The sequence below is a fragment of the Eucyclogobius newberryi genome, unplaced genomic scaffold, assembly GCF_026437365.1.
Source record: "Eucyclogobius newberryi isolate DKJ021-1_F unplaced genomic scaffold, fEucNew1.0.hap1 SCAF_3, whole genome shotgun sequence".
In the NCBI taxonomy this organism is placed as follows: Eukaryota; Metazoa; Chordata; class Actinopteri; order Gobiiformes; family Gobiidae; genus Eucyclogobius; species Eucyclogobius newberryi.
Window position 1 is genome coordinate 11,723,862 of NW_027315945.1, and position 23,251 is coordinate 11,747,112.

Sequence of the window (23,251 nt, forward strand, 5' to 3'; positions counted from 1 at the left end):
CAACACCATCCTGCACATAAAACACTCTCATCTTCTCAGACATACACTTACTGCAGACTCTACTCTTGGGGACAAACTTGTCTTTCCAGAAGACATTTTGTCAGGTGTTTGCATGTTTTAAATAAAGTAATGTAATAATCTGTGTTGAGACAAAAGAAAAGGCAGATCTAAGAAAAGAGCTCCTGCATTTTGGGGCGTGGCACTTTCATCCTGAGGCAGATCCAGAGGCTCCAGTTATTTTATCTGAGCATAAAACAACAGGTTTTCTTACAGGAGGTGCTGTTATTCCATTGATAGTTTTAAGTAAGCAAACATTAGTATAAAATAGGACATTTTCTAAATACAGTGTGACGTTTTATCTTGACACTTTAGAAGCCTGTGACCAGCTCCATGTACAATACAAGGTGAAGCAAGTTCAGAGAATTTAGACACAAATGGGAGACTCAGACCCTTGTAACTGTCTAAAGTTGGCCTGGTTGAACTTTAAAGTTTATTTGTCTGATTTAAAAAGTTCCTGTTGGATATTATTTAGGCAACACTTAAATATATGTATTCAAGATTTTTACCATGAATACAAATATGAGGAAAATGTACACTTTTAGCACTATTTGTAGAATGCAGTGCTACAGTTTTGTCTGTGTTTAATGTGAGGCAATTTTAAAAATAACTTACAATAAATTATCATTAATTCACGAGACGTTTCTGAAAACAGTGTTACAGGTTGTTGTCATACAAAATATTCAACTGTTAATTATCAAAGATTATTAAAGTAAAGAGATCACTTTTTGAAGTTGTATTTTCACCTTTGAAAACATGTTTTGTTTCTATTAAATTAGATGTCTGCCGTTCTGAAAGTTCTCCTTCTGGGCTTCCTGCTGCGCAGTAAGTGGTTGTGAAGAGCAACTTGTTTGTCAAGCAATGCAATATGATTTTATTTCAATTTCTGCATGTCTTGTTTAGATGCCCTTTTTAAGGCTTTATGTGAGGCTCAGAATGAACTTGGGACTGAAAACTCCACCCTCTCTGAGCTGGATGTACAGTGTATGTATTCAGTTTTAGATTTGTTTCATGCTGCATGATACTTGTTAAAGTGTATTGTATTCTGACAACATATACAATCCAAAGAATAAGTTAAAGATAAGTTTATTTGCAGTGACCCATGGCTTGTGTGAAGTATCACATTGAAACGATCTCTTTTGCAGAAATCCTTTATTCTAATCTTGGCCGTGGCTGTTTCCACTGTTCATTTCTGCTCTTTATTGCATCACTGCAAATAAATAATACTATACTATTTAATAGTATAGTAAAAGTGACTCAGTTTTATATAATGTCTGTGTAAACATACATCCAGCTCTTTAAAGGAAACATTATGCGTCAGACACTTATAAGATAATGAGTAGATCATCATTTCATATTGTGATCTTTTTAAAAGTGCACTATTGATCTAAAATGGCTAAGCAATAGAAAAAAAATAATTAAAAAAAATAAAAATATTTTGCAGAATTAATAAGTGACATTTCACCACAGCAAACAGTCGATTTTAATCTATGTTTTTATTTTTGAAAATGAATGTATAACTGATGTGAAACTTAGAACGTTTTTACATTTAGAGTCTTAATTGATCAAATAATCACAGCTAAGAACAGTCAATCAAACAAACTTTTACAATACCACTATATCTAAATGGATACAACAGATATAAACTCCACTTCTCTGTTTACTATAATTAAATATACATTTAATCAAGTCTTGTACATCCAAATAGCAGAAGTCCTCTCTATGGTTCAGTCTTCCATGTCATTATTTGGCCACATTAGGAGCAGTCTTCCAATGCTACACTAAAACTGAGACTTTTCTGCAATAACCTTTTTCCCAATTTTCTTTTTCACACCTTGTATCTTAATATTCTGTTGTGTTCACCTTTCACAGATCAACCCCAAAACACCACAGTTACAGTGACCCCTAGTGGTCCAGTGGAAGAACATAGTAGTGTTACTCTGACCTGCAGCAGTCATGCCAACTCTGGGATCTGACACACAGAGTTTTCATGTCCCGGCCTTTGAACAGGAAACACAGTCAGGTTAGTTGTTCAAATAGTGTATTTTGGTTAAATGTGACTATGACTTTAAAATCCTAGTTGAACATCTTATATTATTTATAAAAGAGTATCTTTAATGAGCCTGGGGCTGATGGCATCAGCCCCAGGCTCCTTAAGTCCTGCGCAGATGAACTGTGTGGAGTTATGGAGCATGTCTTCAACATGAGCCTGAAGCTGAGGGTGGTACCACAGGTCTGGAAGACCTCCTGTCTGGTACCTGTGCCCAAGACACCACGCGCCAAAGACTTCAACAGCTTCAGGCCAGTGGCTCTCACGTCCCACCTGATGAAGACACTGGAGCGGCTAGTCCTGGACCACCTCCGCTCCACCGTGAGCTCAGCCATGGACCCGCTGCAGTTTGCATATCGGCCTGGCATCGGAGTGGAGGACGCCGTCATCTCCCTGCTGCACCGCTCTCTCTCTCACCTGGAAAAGCCTGGCAGCTCTGTGAGGATTCTGTTCTTCGATCTTTCCAGCGCCTTCAACACCATCCAGCCGCTGCTCCTGAGGGACAAGCTGGAGACGGCTGGTGTGGAGTATGACCTGGCAGAGTGGATCCTGGACTACCTCACAGACCGACCCCAGTTTGTGAGAGCCCGGAACTGTGTGTCTGACACTCGGACCTGCAGTGTGGGGGCGCCCCAGGGCACTGTCCTCGCGCCCTTTCGCTTCACCCTTTACACTGCAGACTTCAGACATGACACGGACAGCTGTGTCCTGCAGAAGTTCTCTGACGACTCTGCCATCATCAGACTCATCACGGACGACGATGACGCGGAGTACAGAGGACTGGCGCAGGACTTTGTGGACTGGTGTCAGCGGAACCACCTCCTCATCAACGCGGGGAAGACCAAGGAGATGGTGGGGGATTTCCGCAGATGCCACCCCACTGCCCCCTCACCAGTGAACATCCAGGGACGGGACATTGAGAGAGTGGACTCATACAAGTACCTGGGTGTTCATCTGAACCACAAACTGGACTGGACTCATAACACAGACGCACTGTACAGGAAGAGCCAGAGTCGGCTCTACCTCCTGAGGAGACTCAGGTCTTTTGGAGTGACAGGGCCACTCCTGAAGACCTTCTACGACTCTGTGGTGGCATCAGCCCTCCTGTACGATGTGGCCTGCTGGAGCAGCAGCATCACAGAGAGGGAGAGGAAGAGGCTGGACAGAGTCATCAAGAAGTCCAGCTCCGTCCTGGGCTGTGCTCTGGACTCGGTGCAGGAGGTGGGGGACAGGAGGGTCCTGGCTAGATTCACATCTATGCTGGACCATGAGTGTCGCCCCCTGCAGGACACTCTCTCCGCTCTGGAGAGCAGCTTCAGTGAGAGACTGATCCACCCTCGATGTGTGAAGGAAAGGTTCCGTAGGTCTTTCCTTCTGCTGCTGTCAGACTTTATAACAAAAACTGTTAGTCCTGAACACTCGCAATACTGACCTAACCTAATACTGATGTGCAATTCTGTCGTATGTGCAATTGCTGTTGGAATTCATGTGCAATTCATGTGCAATTACTATGAAATTCATGTGCAATCTATGTGCTGTCGTGACACATATTCATGTGCAATTACTGTCGTGATCACATGCAATGGTATTTATGTATTTATTTATTAATTTGTCTATGGGAGTTTTTATTTATTTATATGAGATCTTCTACTGAAAGTGTTTTTCAGACTTCCTATACGTGATCTGTTCTTCTGTATCTACCTCTGTATCTACCTGCGTTGCACCAATGAAATTTCCCCATGTGGGACAATAAAGGAATATCTTATCTTATCTTATCTTATCTTAAGCTACTTCTAAGCCTCGGTACAAACATAAGTAATTGTAGTATAACTTCAAACAACCTATAAGCAAAATATCTGAGCCGCGTACAAAAGGTCATCAAAGCAGAGTTGGATTGAGGCTAAAAACAATAGCTGTGTGGTTTTGCTTTTTGAAGGTGAATTCACTTTTTGAATTTGAATTTCAACATTATTTTAGGGCCAAGTATTTTGTGGCTTCACTTTCAGCCACACTTTCTTTATTTCTGAGTTTTTCACCTTTTTCTATTTTTTGTTAATGTTTAGGAATTGGGGCTGAAGTGATACGCCCGCTCCTCATCACCATCGTTGTTATTCTGCTGAGCCTGATGGGTGTTGTGCTGCTGTGCGGTCAAGTAAGTGTGAGATGGGTTTATGTCTTCTTCAACCAGTCTGTTGACAATATGATTTTAATGTGCATTACGTTTAGTGATCAGTCTTGGCAAGTATCTGTCTGTAAAGTCAACATGTTTATGACCAGTGGGAGTGACAAGCTACAAAAACAATAACCAGTAACCTCTCTTCCCATTAGCGTGTGATGCATTCATGCTGTATCCAATGCAGCGATGAGAAGAGCAAACACCGGCTGAACTCAAATAGTAACTGCTCCAAACTATCTCCACAATGTCCCAGCAGAGGATCGAAATGTAGCTTAGGTTGTAGTTTTCTGTATCTGTCACGTTAATTGAGCAGCATTATTCCGGAAGGTGCCACACACGTCGCCATTAATGTGTCCCTCCCTTTGTACAGAACTGCAGATTCACTTTTCATATTTATTAACCTTTATTCAACAAGGTGAAGAACCCAATGCGACCAACATGTCTTTTTCTAGTGTTACCTTGGGCAAAGTGAAAAATATAGTAGCACACAAAAAACATTTACACATGAGAGACAATAAAATCTACATCTACAAATAAGTTACACGGACAACAAAGCCGTTGTCAAGCCGCCCAGTGAAACAGTGCAACTTTTTGGTGCACATGAACATTGAACATTTTACACAAATCAACCTACTTTTTTTGAAAACTGCGGTCATAAAGCCTCTCCTAAAGAAGAGCAGTCTTGATGCCGCAGTACTGAGTCATTACCGGCCCATCTCTAATCTGCCATTTTTGGGCAAAGTCCTTGAAAAGGTTGTTTACCAACAGCTCACAGATTTCCTCTTAATAAACAACTCATTTGATGTTTTTCAGTCAGGTTTTAGACCTCATCACAGCACTGAGACTGCTCTTGTCAAGGTGACAAATGACATCCGCCTGAACACTGACACGGGCAAAGCCTCAGTCTTAATTCTCTTAGATCTGAGTGCTGCTTTTGACACTGTCGATCATGGGATCCTCTTACAGAGACTAGAGGACTGGGTGGGCATCACTGGCACTGCCCTAAACTGGTTAAGGTCCTATCTGGAAGACAGGAAGTACTTTGTTGAAATTGGTAGCTGTGTCTCAGACCACATGACCCTGACCTGTGGAGTGCCCCAAGGGTCAGTCCTGGGTCCCCTTCTGTTCAACCTCTACATGCTGCCGTTGGGTCAGTTGATACGCAGTGAAAATGTGTCCTATCACAATTATGCAGACGACACTCAGATCTATGTTTCACTGTCGGCAGGTGACTATGGACCAGTAGATTCACTCTGTCACTGCATCCAACAGATCAGTTTGTGGATGCAAAACAACTTTCTCCAGCTGAACTCAGACAAGACTGAAATAATCATTTTTGGCCCACAGAAACAAAGAGAAAGTGTTAGCGGTCACCTCCAGAGTCTCGCTCTAAAACCTACAAACCAAATTAGAAATCTGGGGGTAATAATGGACTCAGACTTGAACTTTAATAGCCACGTCAAATCAATAACATCAGCAGCTTTTTACCATCTAAAAAACATTGCCAAAATCAAAAATATAGTGTCAAAACCAGATTTAGAGAGACTTATCCATGCGTTTGTCTCCAGTAGATTAGACTACTGTAACGGCCGCTCACTGGTCTCTCCAAACGAGTTGTAAAACAGCTGCAGTACATCCAGAACGCTGCTGCTCGGGTCCTGACTAGAACCAGGAAGTATGATCACATTAGTCCTGTTCTCAGGTCTCTGCACTGGCTCCTGTGGCTCAGAGAAGAGACTTTAAAGCAGCTCTGCTTGTGTACAAGTCTCTCCATGGCCTAGCACCAAAGTACATCTTGGATATGTTAGTGCCATATGAACCATCTCGGACTCTGAGGACCTCAGGGACCGGCCTCCTGCTGGTGCCAGAGTCAGGACTAAACATGGGGAATCTGCGTTTCAGTTTTATGCAGCTAAAATCTGGAACAGTCTTCCTGAAGATGTGAGACAGGCTTCTACTCTGACAATGTTCAAATCTAAGCTAAAAACAGTTTTGTTTAGCTGCGCATATGACTGAAAGGATTTTTTCTTTGCACTCTTCTCTTTTGTTTGTGATTTTATTAGTTTAGAAAATCAGTTGGATTGATAATTTTTAATTTAGTTAATTTTATAGTATTTCTGTTTCTGTAATTTCTTTGTGATTTGAATGCATTTTTCCTGCTGTGAAGCACTTTGAATTGCCTTGTGTATGAAATGTGCTCTACAAATAAACTTGCCTTGCCTTGCCTTGCCTTTATGTAATATTTTAGCTGCGTGACTTTTCTCTAGTTCTCTATTTTAATGAGGGAACATCCTGTTTATCAAAAACAAAAGAAGTAGCAGTCGGAAGTCACATTGGGCAGGGCAGAATAAGGTGAATAAGTTTATATAAGTTATGATAAGTTTTGCATGTGTTAGGCAAAATTGGTGACTCTAAATTGGCCCTAGTGAATGAATGTGAGAGTGTACTGTCTGTAATGTCTATGTCTCTGTGTTGGCCCTGCGACAAGTTGGCCACTGTCCAGGGTGAACCCCGCCTAAGGCCCGAAGTCACTGGGATAGGCTCCAGTCACCCGCGACCCCGAAAGGGAACAAGCGGTAGAAAATGGATGGATGGATGGATGATAAGTTTTGAGCAGTAAGAGCAAAAGGTGCAAAAACACATCAAACCAATACAAAACATCCCCGCACATGGGTCCAAAGTGAAACAGTGATGTGAGCTGTGCCAACAACAAGTCTCAAAACAAAGAATTCCTCTTCTGTAACATCCCCAAAGACCCCAAAATGTATTACTGTGGTCAGCAGTGGACTTACAGAAATCACACTGAGGCTGAGCTGTTTGTTTCAGGCAGTTAGCAGCTGGCTAATGCGAGTGAGGGAGAGGGATAGGTCCACATACAGGGAGTATAGGGGAGTGCAGGGCGGCCTTTTGTGGATAAAGACCAGTTCCAATGCTTTTCCAGTTTGAATGCTCTAACATCTGCTGAGCCCCTCTTGAGAGTAACACTTTGTATTCTGATCGTTTTATGAATGTCACTGCAAATGTCGTGGCACTTTCAAATGCTAATCTATGTTAAGTGCACGTGAAAGCTGGTTTAGAGCGGTGGTTCTCAAACTGTTGGTGCGCGTGTCCAAAAGTAGGTCAGAGAGCTAAAACAGTACGAGAAACTCTTAAAAAGCCAAAATCTAAATATGAACAATTTTATAAAATACATTAGGCAACCAGTTTGTGATGACAGGAAGAAAAATAGTAATTAGAAAATAATTTATTAAAAATGTAATAAATTAGAATTTTTTCAATCACTGTAACTTTATATAATAGATTACAATTTCAGAGTAACTTGCCCAACACTGTCCCTAACTATGAAACAAACTTCACAGAAAAGAAAAATTGTTCTGGCTACTCTTAATTACATTACACAATAAAGAAGAGATATTAAGTGTGCGAATGAAGATAGAGATTAGACCAAAGAATACTGTCCACGACTGTGTAATTACAGTGGGCATCAATACTTGACAGCAGTTGATTGATGTTGAAATAATAAGCTATATTTTTTAGAACTCAATATATTCGTTTTATGAAGCGAACAATGATGTGGCCTTGAACGTGATCACCACCACCAAACGAGGTAATTCTGATGCGGTTATTGAAAAATGAAAGCCACTTCACATAAAATTAACTATTTTACTTTAATTCAATTACAGGTGGAGCTTCAGGACAGGCCAATGCAAATGAGGTACAACTATTACTGTTTTTGTTTGTAACTGTAGTATCTGTGGTTTGACAACTGATCTGATTTCAAATACAACATACTAGAAAACTAATGCTTTCAGTATGTCTATATACAACTATATATGTTGTAATGTTATTAGTATATTTATATGTTTAAATTTCAGGCTGAGACCATCAATCTGTAAATGTCGATGAGGTGAAAGCAGAAGAGCAGTGTAAGAGGCTGAGGCTGGCACACAACCACCATGTGGCTCCCACCTGCAGGAGGGAACCCTGTAGAACATGTATCTAACTTTATCTATACTACATTATAGTCTTTGTGTTACTGAACCATGAAATGTGCCCTGTACTTGCATGTTTTCTGCTTGTTCATAATCCTGATACTGTTCCTAGACCTAACCCATGCCCATAACCTTAACCATTTGACCTGTTCCTAATCCTAACCTTAACCCATTTAAGAATAAACACAAATGAAACAAAAGTAAGATAATATGATTATTATTGATTATCATTAATTCACTATTATTCGTGATTCATTGTTTTATGCAATTAAGTCTATTAAGAAACGTTTTTGCTTAACATTTTGAAGCAGCAGAAGTAGCAGTCTGATTCTGCTGATATGCTAGAGTGGGAAGTAATGACTAAACAGCTGATTTCTGATTTCATTGATTCTGTAACTAGACCTGATTTTAAGTGTATATTGAAGGTTTTCTTTAAAATAAACACATTTATAACATTTCTACTGCTTTGAATTTATGTTACACTGACTATATCTTATATATGGAAGACATTGTATAAAAAGTATAATTAGTAGGAATAAAAGATAATAATATTGTGCATATGGTACGTTTCCCCCTGTCGTAATGGTTTGACCCACTTTACTTGACCTGTGCGCGCCGCCATAGTTCAGACCAGTGATAATATCTAGTATATTATCCAATGGTGATTCCGCAGAGCCTCCTGCGTAAAAGCTAAAGTCCCACATTGTAGCTTTAAAACTCAACTTAAACTGTGACTAAAATCAAATCAGACTTGTGATTATTTCATTGTGTTGTATTGTTTTATGCCTGCGTTAGGACGGCAGATCAAATGGCATTTGTAGCTATAATCAGATTTACATTTACTCAACAAGTTAACTCATGCATTTATTAAAGATTGACATGATACAAAAACGACACACAACAGAAAACAATTAAATACTGCTTAACTCCATTGTGTAACCGAATTGACGTTTATGTTTTATATTTCTTCTCATTTGATAAAAATTGCACAGCAAACAATGGCAAAAAATCAGCGGATATTGGCCAAATTACATTATGTAAATTAATAACTGTGTGTTGAACCTGTATTGATCTGCCATTGCCATCAGGCGGGATACTTATTGTTTAAAGTTCTTTCACTTCGCTCAAACTGTATTTACTTTATCTGTCCACCAGGGAGCGTAATAGAGCGCGCTTTGTCCGCCTCACCACGACACATCAGCGCTAAATGCAGTACATGTTTGTGTCCACAAGATGGTACTATTTGTACTTGTACTGTGTTGCCTGTCAGTTTGAATTGTTTGATAATCGAGTGCCTTTTATTATACATTATTGTAATCATTTCCCTTTCTGTTTTCACAGAAACCACACATACATATATATAACCCTTTTCACTGTTCAATAAATTCGTTGGAATTGCATCAGAGACTCTGGACCTCATCATTTCTTCTTCTCAAGTCACCTTCCTTCTTACCGAGGATGGGGAAATCCAGCTGTCAATCACCCAGTGTGCTGTCGGACGCACACATCCTTCACACAAATAAAACAAAACCTCACATTTTACATTTACATTGTCAGCTGCAATTTCAAATGGCAAATCATTTACAATCTATTACAATGTATTTGAATAAACTGTATTGAAATATTTGAACTGAAAATAAATACAGAACTATAATTCAACTTTGAATGCTTGGGAAGACTTAAATAGCTCACGGCACCAGTAAATGTCCAAGTAAGCAAAGAACCCTTGTGTATGTCTGCACAAACTATTATGAACAGTTTTTATTCATTTTAAAGAACATGGATGTTGATATTAATAAGATAAAGCACTGGAGGATGAATATAAAAATACTTTGAAGTTATTTTTTGTTTTGGCAGCTTAGTAGAAGTGATGTGTTTTTAAGTACTTAGACTTAAATGTAGATTATAGAGAACCACACTGAAAAAAAAAAAAAATCCCTATTGATGTGCTAATTGATTAAACTAATGTAGAGTCATATACAACAGCGGTACTGGTACTTATTTAAAATAATCTGAGATCGTTTTTAGTCCGTCCATTAGTTCTAAACAGCTAGTCTAGGTTTGGTTATGTTTGGTTAATATTTGCCATAACCCCTGGTTAAGCTATTTATGCACATACTGATGCAAATATTGAGATAAAAATTGAGCTTTTTGTTTTGTAGGGAATTTCCACTGTAAAAAACATCTCAACTATTAGTGAGAGGCCTGAAAACTTTACCAGCTCATCCCAGATGGTTTAAATGTATTTATTTGACTGGATCAACTCAAAACTGTGTATGGCTGGTGAAGCTAGTTTTGATGAGAAAACAGCCACTGTAAAACTAATTCTGCATTTTTTGCCTTCCTGCTTAGTAAGTTTCGGTGCAAGTCTAGTATGGTTGGATTCATCTTATTGTTATTAGCTTACAGCTGATATATCGTTTGTGTATTTTTTAGCTTGATTAGTTTTTGTTTGCATTTGGAAAAAGCTACAATTGGCCGGGCGGTGACTTTTGTGAAACATACCAGTTGTTTAAAGTACATTTTTATTCCCTCAAAATGTGTGTTAGTATCTCCTGGGTGACATGGTTAGGAGGTGTGTCCGCCCCAAATGACTCTTTGGCTTTAATGAAGACTGAGTTCATTATTTTATGATTTCATAAAAGAAAACTATAATAAACTGACTTGTATTCAAGAAGCAAATATAACTCTGCTGCACTGACATTTTCCCACTTTCTCTGCACTACTTTACTCACTTGCCACATGTATTACCAGTATTTGTCCACAAAGATATGTCAGTTGAGAGTGATAAGGTCAAAACACATGCTACCTTGACTGTAAGCACTTTGTCAAATTGATTACGTTTTTGGGGTTTTGTCTGTAGCTCAACATGAGACGCAAAGTTGGATTTTGTGGACACATTTTGTTCATTCTCTCAGCTACAGTGAGCAGTCTAAGGTAGAGTAAACACAGCTTTGTTGTTATGACTCTTGTTGCGAATACCATTGTCCATTAAGTTAAACATGAAAAAGAACAAAAAAGTACAAGTAAAGTGGGACAAAGCTTGTTGAGAACATCTAAATAGGAAGATACTCTAAAGAAATGGTGTAAAAGGATCACAATAATTAAAATTGCATATTTCAAAAGACTACAGTAAACTCAATTCGACTAGGTTTTAAATTAATTATTTATGAAATATTTTTGACATAATCACAGATTTTGGAGGAATTAATATACCCATAATTGAATAAACACAGAGACAAATAAGTTTAATGCCATGTATGTGAGGCAGAGAAATAATGTCCATTGAGACAAGCGAGCGACGCCTTCAACCGAAGTGTTATCCGTCTTAAATATTACAGATGCATTAAAGATGTAGAAAATCCATCTCCCGTGTTCTCGTTCTTTGGTAAATCGATAGTGTAGTAGCAGTAGCAGTAGTACCGTATTTACCGGACTATAAATCGCAGCGGAGTATAAGTCGCACCAGCCAAAAAATGCATAATAGAGAAGAAAAAAAACGATTTAAGCCACACTGGATTATGAAATGCGGTTGCAAGTGTGAAAATAACAAATAATATCACATGTATGTCGTTCCGGAGTATAAGTATGTAAGTATAAATATAAGTATAAGTCGCACCCCGGCCAAAACGATGAAAAAAGGTGCGGTATATGCAGGGCCGGCCCAGCCTATAAGCGAACTAAGCAGCCGCGTAGGGCCCCGAGGCGTTAATAGGGCCCCCAATCTGGCAACCCGTCTTATGAGAAGTGCAAGCGCAGCGTGCGCCACTAGTGTAGCAGCGCTGATAGCGCGGCAGCGCACACAGCGGTAACATATAACGCACAAACCGCATTTATTTGTAATGACAATCTGGCAACCGAGACACCAAACCTGCTCTGATTGGGCAACTTCATTGTGCGCGAGGAGCTCGAGAGCAAAACATAAACACAACAGAACGTGGTCCCTGCGTGGTCCTCATGTCCAGAGGAATATATCCCCCCGATGCCGAAAAACGAAAGAAGAAACTTCTTGACGATGTAAAGAAACTGCAAACTCAACAACACTCTCCAGGTATTGAACTTCTCTTACAAAGAGACGGTTAATGCTGCTGTTTGAAACAACACGAGTCTGTCACGTTAGTTCGATCAGGCTGGAGGCGACGAGAGCTCTGCCCCGCGCAAAATATGTGTCTGAATGAAAGATAATAAGCTTCACATTTACACCAGCCCCGTAGTGTCAGCTGCAGGTGAGGCCGGGGAGGGGCGTCTGTGCCCCGGGTCACTAAGAGGCGGAGATCCGGTCCGGACGAGCGCCGTCTCGTCCAGAACCTTTGACGTGAGACTTTGGAGTGAACAGTGTGCGGCCCCTGTCCCGGGCCCCTGTCCCGGGCCCCTGTCCCGGGCCCCTGTGCAGCCTCACTTAGAGATGAGCGGTTTGAGTTTGCGTCCCTCTCTCTCACATCACCATGTGTGAGATCAATCGTGACTCGTGATGTCTGTTTGACTTCTTAAAGTGCAATGAGAGGGACGTAAAGGTTTATGCACGTAAGGTCCATCAGCCAATCACATCGCAGCATTGTTTCATGCAGGAGTCCAGTGTGTGATGTTCTGATCAGAACAAACATTTGTATTGTAATTAACTTTTAATAGAGCAATAAAACATTTCAATTTATTTAAAAAGCATCATTAGACTATTTGTTATAAATTATAATAAATTGATAGTGAAAAATAACCAGACATATTATGATTATGTCTGTTATAGAATAATACTATATATTTTTATACAAAAGTGGCAAAGCTGCAGAAACGCAGTCTCTTCACTATAGCGAGGTTTGGACCTTCACTTCTCGTTCTGTTCATTCTCTGGGAATAACATGTTTGCACTGTTTTATCAGTGTTAATTGTTAATCAGGCAATGCTTATGCCATTTGTTTAATTTAATATAACTTGTTTTGTCACTTTGGCAAGAAGGAACAGTTGGGAGCTGTAAAAGATAAATTAGTAAGGATAACTATTACTTTTACATTTTCAGTTAAAATGAATCAATTTGACCATAATTATTTTTCATAGCCAATTATTGTATTGAGTAATTAAGTACACTAATGTATTAATAACTGGCTTTAGTCATTTTCTCCTGGCACAGTTTCATCACATCATCATTTTATAGCATTACAACCTCAACATTTTACTCTTACTTTAGCGGCTGGACCACATTAAAATGCAGCAGAAGACCCAAAAAAGGTCTGAAAATCTCTGGGGGAGGGCCCCCAGACCCCCCCTGTTCATTAATTTAAACTAATGTGCTAATGTGGCTGTCGACCCTTAACGCCCACAAATACGCCCAAAAACATATCTGGGACGTGTGTTATTTGTACAGGGAGTAGAGGTGATGTCAGCGGAATACCAAGTTGCATTGTGGGATTTAAGTTAGCAACATTTGAGCTTGTGAGGTGTTGAGAATAAACTAACTGGCAAACATATGCCCTGGCGTTTTGGTGCGCTTTGTTTGCGTTGAAGAAAGTTCCCATATGTGAATTGTTTACTGACAATGGCAATAAAACTGATTCTGATGACGTGGTGAGGGGCCCCCAAAAATGTTTTCGCTTAGGGCCCCCTGAAGGCTTGGGCCGGCCCTGGGTATATGTAGTAGTAATAACAAAAGCAGTCTTTGCTTGTCCCTTGTTATTGCTGTATGAGCTCAGATATGGCTTAAACGTTTACCATTTAAAAAAATAAATAACACAGTGTAACAGGTAATAATTCTATTTGAACCAGGACTTTCCATTACAACTAATCTCTGTTATTTTGTATTTTTTAAAGAAGTCTCAGTACAATTATATTAACACTTGTTTTCTTATAACAAATCCAACTACTCAATTATCAATTTGAAGCCAAGATTTCAATCATCTTACATTTGTATTTGGTGAGGCCGACTAAATCTAGTCGGAACCACTCAACCTCCCACACAAGCTCAGGCTCTTCCTCCCCTGCAAAGTGATATTCCATGTCCCCAGAGTTAGTCTCTGTGTCTGGAGATCTGGTTGTCGAGGCCCCCGCTGTCGACTGCTGCCCAGGTCACTCTGCACCGGCCCCTTACGGATCCTCCTGCAGGTGATGGGTTCACGGGAGGACGGCCCTGCGTCCCTCGTTTGGGCTGTGCCCGGTCGGGCCCCGTGGGAAAAGACCCGGCCACCAGACGCTCGCCGTCGAGCACCCACCCCAGGCCTGGCTCCAGGATGGGGCCCCGGTAACGCCGATCCGGGCAACGTAACTGGCCTTAGTTTTTCACGATTCATAAAGGGCTTCTGAACCGCTTTTTGTTTGACCCGACACCTAGGACCTGTTTGCCTTGGGAGACCCTACCAGGGGCTTAAAGCCCCCGACAACATGGCTCCTGGGATCATTCGGGCGCTCAAACCCCTCCACCACATTAAGGTGTTGGTTCAAGGAGGGGCCCGCATATATATTTTAGTATCATATATATTTTACATATTTAAACTAATAAGAATATAACATCATTCTGAACAAATTATATTGTTTTTGGACACAGAAAAATTGAGGGGGGGGCGTCGCCCCATCGCCAATAGACCAGTGGCTGGTCTATACGGTCCAGTCTGACCCAGCGCAGTAACAAGTGTCCAACGCGGGAGGTGGAGGTGTCCAGCACAGAGCTTTAAGAGCTGAGTGCGTAACGATGCTGCGATGTTTACGTGAGTGGGAGAAAAATAACCACATCAAATTTTATTTATGCCTATGAAGGTTGTTTTATTATGATCATCTGTATAGTGCACAAGTTTTGACGTTTATTACTTATGATTCTTATGATATGTACTGTTGCCAGGAACATTCACAATTTATAACAAATCTTTGAACAAAGATAAAGTTCTCAAAATGTTACATATAACATGAGTAACATGAATACAATTATTTGTTAGGTGCAGAGGTGTTGTGTTAGATTCTGTATTTACAGTGTATATTTTATTTCATTTGTTTTTACATTGCATACTTAATTGTATATATTTTCATCAATGCAACAACAATAATCACATTGTAATGTAAGTTAAACTTAAAGCACCAAATATTGTATAGCAGAGTAGTCACGTGGTGCATCACTCTCCAGGGGGCGCTGCAGGGAAAATAAACATTTAATCAGGAATGCCAATTGTGTATTTGTAGCCTTGTCATTATGATAGTCGGCTAATATAGCTAATATACACTTACAGCCTGTGTTCTCTTCATATTATTTGCAGCTCCAGACATATTTGTTTTTTGTTTTTTGGTCCGAGATGGCTCTTTGAACATTTAGGGTTGCCGACCCCGGGCTTAAACTATAAAAATAGTGATCCCATATTGAATTTGTGCAGCAACAGCCAACAGGTCTATGATATCAACATTTCACATCAGAAATCATATCACAAGTCCAGGTTCCTGTTCCTGCTGATGCTGCATGAACATGGACTCAGTCTTTCAGCTGCTGCAGATTTGTGCAAGTGTCCACATAGAACTATTACTTGGCCATATAAAGCAATTTATTTCTTATATTTTTGATTGTTTTCAGAATCAGAATCAGAATCAGAAACAATGTATTGCCATTGTCAATGAACAAAATTCACAAACATAGGAACTTGTCTTGGTGATTCGGTGCAACATAAAACAATGACATTTTTTTACGCCATGTTTGGCCCGCGACCCAGCCTTTGCGTCAAAATTTGGCCCGCGCCCCAAAATGAGTTTGACACCCTTGACGTAAACAAATGACTGCTTTAAGCACTTTCATATCTTAATTTTATAAATTATACAATTAACCATTTTAAAAATGAATAATCATTTTCTTCACAAACTGCCACTTGACTGATGACTGACTGTAAAACTATGATAAGTATTTACCACCAAACAAAGTCTACTATTAAAAATACCTACTATTAAGACAAATGTTAAAACACGGCTATTTTCTAGTAATATCCTTCTTTCTAGTGGTGATGTCCAAATAGCAGGTCAAGTCCTAAATGGGGATGACATGATGATTGAGTGTTTTGACATTTATATATATATTGTTTTTCTTCTGGGACATTATGCAAATTAGAAATACGTTAAAAAAAGACCGTTTTAGACCGTCCAAAGAACACAAGGGTGCTCAGCAACTCATACGGACGCCAGAACTCCTCCATCACTCACCTGGATGTACAGTGTAAGTACCAGGCAGTACATAATGGTCTTCAACATGATCCTAAATGTTTTATACACATAACTGCCAAACATATCAAAGGAACATGTCTTTTGCATTTGTTATTTCATTTGTATATGGATGTATGTCTATTATCATAAATATAAAAAGGCACTATATGTTAATTTAGTCCTCATGTGATTAAAAGGAGATTTAGTTTTTTGTCAAGATTTCCTCAATTGCTTTTTTTGCATGTTAAAAGCGTATACAATAGGCACTAGGGCGGGGACTCCTGAAAAAGTGATTGCCATATTACCTCGGCCTTCTGTCTTCGACCTAAGTCATCTGCTCGGCTCTGTGGCTAAACCGCTCACCACTGGACCTGCCTGCCAGTTAGAACATCACTGTGAGCCAAGACTTTTTCACCCCAACTCTGTATCAGGTCATTACGGACTGATATTTTGTCTGCTGCTTTTGGATCCTCACCATACCCGTGACATTATTCTGAGCCTAGAATTACTCAGCAGGTTTGTTTAAACTTTTATTTAAGCAACACCAAGTAAAATACATTATTAATATTGTACATTGCACATCAAATATGTATCATGTTATAGTGTAAGAGAAAGGAAGGATTGGAGCGAGGTATTTGGATGGACCTGTCTTGAGTTAGTATTTGTCAAATTATTATGGACTATTTATTTGTTTTGCACCATCTCTGTTCGCACAGGTGAATGCAAAATCTATTAACTTGGTCACAGTTCCAGTCAAGTTCTCATTTAGTTTTTATTGTAGAGTAAATTCAAGTAGCCCAAAGAAGAGTTCTAATGCAGAAGAAGTTTATTTACCGTCAGTACCAAGATAAGATAAGATAAGATAAGATAATCCTTTAATATCCACACAAGGGGAAATTCCGTTGTTACAACGCAGTAGAACAGGAGGAAAGGACAGATTATAGGTAGTTTCAAAAACACACTCTTAATAGAACTCTTATGAACAAAAAAAAAACTCTTATTAACAAAAACTCCTCACCAATCTTAATAGGGAAAGGAGGGGGGGAAATAAAATAAAATAGATAAATAAAAAATAAAAAGATAAAAATAAAAATAAGATAATAATAATAATAATAAAATAATGATAATAAAATAAAATAAAGTAAAAATAGCTAGCACAAGGCTAGGTAATACGATTAGCAGGTAAGTAAACAGAATAAAAACAAAATAGAACACTCTTATTTACAGGTATTGCACATGGTTACATCAGTATTGCACATGTTCAGGGCTAGCAGTGTTATAAAGTCTGACAGCAGCAGGAAGGAAAGACCTGCGAAACCTTTCCTTCGCACAGCGAGGGTGGATCAGTCTCTCACTGAAGCTGCTCTCCAGAGTGGACAGAGTGTCCTGCAGGGGTGAGACTCATGGTCCAGCATAGATGTGAATTTAGCCAGGACCCTTCTGTCCCCCACCTCCTGCACCGAGTCCAGAGCGCAGCCCAGGACGGAAATGGACTTCTTGATGACTTTGTCCAGCTTCTTCCTCTCCCTCTCTGTGATGCTGCTGCTCCAGCAGGCCACACCGTACAGCAGGGCTGATGCCACCACAGAGTCATAGAATGTCTTCAGGAGTGGCCCTGTCACTCCAAAAGAGCTGAGTCTCCTCAGGAGGTAGAGCTCTTCCTGTACAGTAAGTCTGTGTTATGAGTCCAGTCCAGGTTGTGGTTCGGATGAACACCCAGGTACTTGTATGAGTCACTCTCTCAATGTCCCGTCCCTGGATGTTCACTGGTGAGGGGCCAGTGGGGTGGCGTCTGCGGAAATCCACCACCATCTCCTTGGTCTTTCCCGCGTTGATGAGGAGGTGGTTCCGCTGACACCAGTCCACAAAGTCCTGCGCCAGTCCTCTGTACTCCGCATCATCGTCGTCCGTGATGAGTCCGATGATGGCAGAGTCGTCAGAGAACTTCTGCAGGACACAGCTGTCCGTGTCGTGTCTGAAGTCTGCAGTGTAAAGGGTGAAGAGAAAGGGCGTGAGGACAGTGCCCTGGGGTGCCCCCACACTGCAGGTCCGAGTGTCAGACACACAGTCCCGGGCTCTCACAAACTGGGGTCGGTCTGTGAGGTAGTCCAGGATCCACTCTGCAGGTCATACTCCACACCAGCCGTCTCCAGCTTGTCCCTCAGGAGCAGCGGCTGGATGGTGTTGAAGGCGCTGGAAAGATCGAAGAACAGAATCCTCACAGAGCTGCCAGGCTTTTCCAGGTGAGAGAGAGAGTGGTGCAGCAGGGAGATGACGGCGTCCTCCACTCCGATGCCAGGCCGGTATGCGAACTGCAACGGATCCATGGCTGAGCTCACACTGGAGCGGAGGTGGTCCAGGACCAGACGCTCCAGTGTCTTCATCAGGTGGGACGTGAGAGCCACCGGCCTTAAGCTGTTGAAGTCTTTGGCGCGCAGTGTCTTGGGCACAGGTACCAGACAGGAGGTCTTCCAGACCTGTGGTACCACCCTCAGCTTCAGGCTCATGTTGAAGACATGCTCCATAACTCCACACAGTTCATCTGGGCAGGACTTAAGGAGCCTTGGGCTGATGCCGTCAGGTCCTGCTGCCTTCCTCACTTTAATCCTCTTCAGCTCTCTCCTCACCTGTGCTGCTGAGACAGTCAGTGGTTGGCAGGGGGACTGTGTGCTGGGGGGATGGGTGAGTCCAGGTGGAGTGGTGAGGTGGTGGTCCGGAGCAGAGGTGTGAAGGGGAACGGGGGTGGGCCATTGTCCGGCTGTGGAAGAGAGGGCATGCAGCTGTGCAGGGGGAGGGGTGGGCAATTGATCAAATCTCAAGAAGTGAGTATTTAAATCGTCCACCCACTGTAGGTCTCCCTCTGTCTGGGCAGGGGGGGTTTTGAAGCCTGAAATGGCTTCTCCACACTCCCTGAATGTTCTTCTGCAGCAGCTGCTCCTCCATCCTCCTCTTGTCTACCCTAAGACCTTGTGATTGTATTGTCCATTCAAGTCAAGCATGACTAATGCTTCTGCTGTAGGACATATTTTGCTTTTAATGATGTAGGAAGTTAATTTTCATTTGTAAAAAATCTTCTGTTGCCAAAAATGATTAACCAACACGGTCATTGACTGACCGAACACAGGTAAGCATGGCACTTGTTCTTCCCATCACCAGAGGTACACTACTCTCCACAGCGGAGGCATTGGCAGACTGGACTAGACTAGAATGCACATACAATCACAATGTCTTGGGGTTCTTGTCTCCGGGTCCTGTACAGCTGGCCATAAACATAATAATAATAATACTAGTAATACTAATAATACTACTAAGAAAAATAAGCGTTAAAACAGCCTCTCCCAGACCGTCATCTTGACTCAGTCCTTATTCCTCGTCCTCATTCCCAGTTCCTCCTAAGGACACCGCCGTACTGGTGGACCCTCCAGGAGCAGTGGTGGAGGGCAGCTCTGTCTCGCTGCTCTGTGTGACCTGCTCCAGCCCCATCGTGTCCGATTACTCCTGGTTCAGAGACGGTCAGGAGCAGGCTGAGGTGAGGGGGGCCGTCCTGGTCTGGGAGACTGCTGACCACAGCCACAGCGGCAACTACCACTGCGAGGCCAGAAACCAGCTGGGACAGGACCAGTCTGATGCACTTTAGCTGGACATTCAGTGTAAGAACAGCAACCGACCAATTACATTATGATTACTAATGGGTGAAGTGAATAACCAGATTGTCTAATTCAGCCGCAAAGGCATTATCCAACCCTATTAGAGCACATTAAAGGGCACATATTCTACAATATCAACTTTAATGAGCTTTTAACCTTGTTATTATCCTCATCATTAGTTTCCTCAAAGTTGCATTTTGATTGATTCCTGCATGTTTCTACGTTCCTTCTGCAGCTCCAAACACTCTCACTGGGGTTCAGATCTGGAGTACATTAGATTCTGCTTCTCTTTACATGTTTTCTCTGCTCGATGCCAATGATTTGACCCTTCTCAAACACACTGACATCTTCTCCATGACCACGGGATTTGTCTTTCCACATGGTCGTTTCAGAAATGAGAAGCTGCTCACAGCATCAGTCGGGTTTAAATACTGTGTTGCAGCTGAAAGATCATCACCTTAGTTATCCAGTAGGAGGCTCGGACATATTTACTTTCATCCTAGTCGTAGTAAATGTTTGGAGCTTATTCCAGTAGTTTTGTGCCATGGTTTTGTTGGTTCGTTTGGCCTTGTTTGCTTCCACAGAATCAAAGTACTTGTAGTTTTCTGTACAAACACAAAACAAAGTCCCTGTACTGTAAGCCCGGCCGGCTCGCAGACGTGATGTGGACTGTCTGCACATGGACAGTGGTGCATTGTGGGATGTGTGTGGACCTCTGTTCTGGGTAATGCACATGTTTGTCTCTGTGTAAGAGTAAACATTAGGACGCCACTTGGACCAAGAGAAAGTCATCTTCATCTTGCTCTTTCCATCCATTCACTTCAGTTGTCGCCCAATAAATGCCACAGAAGAGCATGTTTTGTCTATTTTATTTAAGTTTGACATCACTGCCCATAATGAAGCTGGCAAAGTATAAAATATTCTCTTACCGGTATACACAAAACCCAGTACCACAAGTTAAAGAATAGAATAGTATTGTATTACCAACATTACATGGCTAGGGTACACACTACTACTAGGCAAGGCAAGGCAAGGCAAGTTTATTTGTAGAGCACATTTCATACACAAGGCAATTCAAAGTGCTTCACACAACAGGAAAAATGCATTAAAATCACAAAGAAATTACAGAAACAGAAATACAATAAAATTAACAAAATTAAAAATTATCAATCCAACTGATTGTCTAAACTAATAAAATTACAAACAAAAGAGAAGAGTGCAAAGAAAAAATCCTTTCAGTCATATGCGCAGCTAAACAAAACTGTTTTTAGCTTAGATTTGAACATTGTCAGAGTAGAAGCCTGACTACTACTACTACTACTACTACTACTACTACTACTACTACTACTACTACTACTACTACTACTACTACTACTACTACTACTACTACTACTACTACTACTACTACTACTACTACTACTAAGGCTTGAGGACTGCAGACAGAGTAAGTACTCATGAAACTATGACAACATAATACAAGTATATTCATGCTAAATATACATGACTATTTAATATAAAGGTCAGATCATTAATGCTGTGAAGAGGGTTGTGTTCTGTCATGTCTAGTATAATCACATTTAGAGTAGTTTCAAGTATCAGCTTTGCTCACAATACTCATATATTGTATTTATACAGGGACAGTGTACAATGTGACTTGTCTTAAAAGGAAATATACCCAGGTTATAACAAGAGATAGTCATTTCCACATGTCGTCCCAGGGCTGATGTTACACTCTAGAAAACTAAATCTAAACGTAGATGACCTTGAACTCATATTTCACTCAAATATTTAATTTAACGTCAAACAAATCTCCCCCTTAAATCAAACACTACTACAACTATTGAACAACACCATCCTGCACATGAAACACTCTCATCTTCTCAGACATACACTTACTGCAGACTCTACTCTTGGGGACAAACTTGTCTTTCCAGAAGACATTTTGTCAGGTGTTTGCATGTTTTAAATAAAGTAATGTAATAATCTGTGTTGAGACAAAAGAAAAGGCAGATCTAAGAAAAGAGCTCCTGCATTTTGGGGCGTGGCACTTTCATCCTGAGGCAGATCCAGAGGCTCCAGTTATTTTATCTGAGCATAAAACAACAGGTTTTCTTACAGGAGGTGCTGTTATTCCATTGATAGTTTTAAGTAAGCAAACATTAGTATAAAATAGGACATTTTCTAAATACAGTGTGACGTTTTATCTTGACACTTTAGAAGCCTGTGACCAGCTCCATGTACAATACAAGGTGAAGCAAGTTCAGAGAATTTAGACACAAATGGGCGACTCAGACCCTTGTAACTGTCTAAAGTTGGCCTGGTTGAACTTTAAAGTTTATTTGTCTGATTTGAAAAGTCCCTGTTGGATATATTTAGGCAACACTTAAATATATGTATTCAAGATTTTCACCATGAATACAAATATGAGGAAAATGTACACTTTTAGCACTATTTGTAGAATGCAGTGCTACAGTTTTGTCTGTGTTTAATGTGAGGCAAATTTAAAAAAGAACCTAGAATAAAATATATTTTTTCATTCATGAGACCTTTATTATAACAGTTCAAATATTCAACTGTAAATTATTATTAAAGATTATTAAAGTAAAGAGATCACTTTTTGAAGTTGTATTTTCACCTTTGAAAACATATTTGTTTCTATTAAATTAGATGTCTGCTGTTCTGAAAGTTCTCCTTCTGGGCTTCCTGCTGCGCAGTAAGTGGTTGTGAAGAGCAACTTGTTTGTAAAGCAATGCAATATGATTTTATTTCAATTTCTGCATGTCTTGTTTAGATGCACATTGTGAGGTCTTTAGTGTCTCTCTGCCAGAACAAATGGAGGCTCTGCGTGGATCCTGTTTGACAATACCCTGCTCCTTTACAATAGAGGATAAGTTTAAAAATGACCTGAAGAGTGGATGTAAAGCAAAATGGATAGATGTCAGTGATAAAAACCAGGATGTAGTATTTACCCGACCAACAACAGGAGACTTAAGCCAGAAGAACTGCACCACAACAGTGCATGACCTCACTGAGCAGCAGAGTCCAGCTGTTTACTTCAGACTGGAGTGTGACAATCCTCTTAAGTATTCATTTCAGGAAACACAACTGAAGATCAATGTGAACGGTCTGTCCTGAATTACTCATTATTCTACAAGCCAACAATAAAAGTGTGGAG

At 40.6% G+C, this 23,251-nt stretch overlaps 1 protein-coding gene across 1 annotated transcript in view; it reads left to right on the forward strand.

Annotated features, from left to right (window-relative positions):
• The first annotated feature begins 816 nt into the window (after positions 1-816).
• LOC140374073 (myelin-associated glycoprotein-like) overlaps positions 817-23,251 on the forward strand; it is a 22,801-nt gene continuing 366 nt past the window's right edge. Inside the window, exons 1-2 of the mRNA XM_072460850.1 lie at positions 817-882; positions 22,868-23,200. Of these exons, the coding sequence (XP_072316951.1) occupies positions 837-882; positions 22,868-23,200 (379 nt within the window). The 5' untranslated portion in view covers positions 817-836. The remainder of the gene's footprint in view (positions 883-22,867; positions 23,201-23,251) is intronic.